Source organism: Cyprinodon variegatus, unplaced genomic scaffold (assembly GCF_000732505.1).
Source record: "Cyprinodon variegatus isolate N-32 unplaced genomic scaffold, C_variegatus-1.0 Scaffold7677, whole genome shotgun sequence".
Classification (NCBI taxonomy): domain Eukaryota; kingdom Metazoa; phylum Chordata; class Actinopteri; order Cyprinodontiformes; family Cyprinodontidae; genus Cyprinodon; species Cyprinodon variegatus.
In genome coordinates this window covers 1-1,186 of record NW_015158130.1, presented here as the reverse complement: position 1 = coordinate 1,186, position 1,186 = coordinate 1, and the positions used below count along the sequence as shown (strand labels likewise).

The window sequence follows — 1,186 nt, the reverse complement described above, 5'->3', positions numbered from 1 at the left end:
CAGTAGATCTCTCAAGAGAGATAGATCTGTGTTTTATAACTTGTTAATATGTTCACAACTTCTAAAATGAATTGCAACCATTCTTGAGACAAAGTCTATTAATAGAAGGTTTAAGCAGACTTCTTAATTGTCAGTTGATTGATACAGTGTGCTATAAAATAGTTGAACCTCAAAATAGCTAATGAATCAAAGTTCTCATACCTGAAACATTTGCTTGACCTTCCTGCGTGGCAGATTAACATTAAGCTTGTGAAGAAGTTGATAGATTTCGTCAATGTTTAGCAGGCCGTCTCCATTTTTATCAGCTTCCTCAAACGTCTGCTTCATCCACGTTAAACACTTGCATTAAGGAACGTGGTTACTCTTTGTGAATTTCCTTACTTCAAAAGTAATGGCAGTTTAAACAGTGAGACAAATAATCAAACTTTAATGAAATTGCAGAGAAGGATAAATAATACAGAGAGAAAAAAGGATATTGGTCATGTGTGCGTTGCCGCTTGGCCAACGAGTCCTCGTCACTTATCCCGGCCATCAGGTAGCGAAGGCCAGTGATCCAGGTTCTGGCCTCCTCTGCATTCGATGTAACCAGGTCGAGTGACTCCATGTGGTTTCCATGATAAACCGTAAAGCAGCAGGCCTGATCAAAGCTGCCATCTGCATGCCGATGGAAGACATCTGACTGACCACCCTCCGTCACCTTGTAAAGGGAATCTATGGTGACTACCATGTTAAGAAAAGACAGAGAAATGATTAATAGTTAATAAACATTTACAAATTCCTTTATTAACTAAAATGTTGTATTATCAAATTGGATATATAATCACACCTCGGTAAGTATAAAATATTAATAAGTCCCAGTCAGCCCTTATAATCCTTTTTTTTTTTGTGAGTACACCTGGGTAGACATTGAAAAAAGTCGTAAGTCTGTCAACCGGCAAGAAATCAATCCTTTAGGTGTAAAACAGACTGATTATGTGGAGAAAAGTGAGACTTGCAAGGTTTTAATATGGTTGCTTATAAAATTTTGAATAAACTTGTGATTTAAATATTGGCAGGATTGTGATATTCAAGGGACACAAAGCCAGTCTAGTCATCAGTGATATTTTTCCCCACACTTTCATTATTTACAATAGGTACCTTATCAGCATATTACATTGCATGACACAAATCACAATTTACTGTTTCT

The 1,186-nt window shown here is 36.8% G+C and overlaps 1 protein-coding gene across 1 annotated transcript; it reads right to left on the bottom strand.

Moving 5' to 3' along the window:
• Window positions 1–195: 195 nt before the first annotated feature.
• On the bottom strand, window positions 196–742 carry LOC107081580 (1-phosphatidylinositol 4,5-bisphosphate phosphodiesterase eta-1-like). The gene is made up of 2 exons (XM_015369736.1): window positions 477–742; window positions 196–331 (listed from the first exon to the last, which is right to left on the bottom strand). Exons 1-2 carry the CDS (start codon window positions 725–727, stop codon window positions 196–198), a joined length of 387 nt encoding a protein of 128 aa, XP_015225222.1. The 5' UTR covers window positions 728–742.
• Between the last annotated feature and the right edge of the window lie 444 nt (window positions 743–1,186).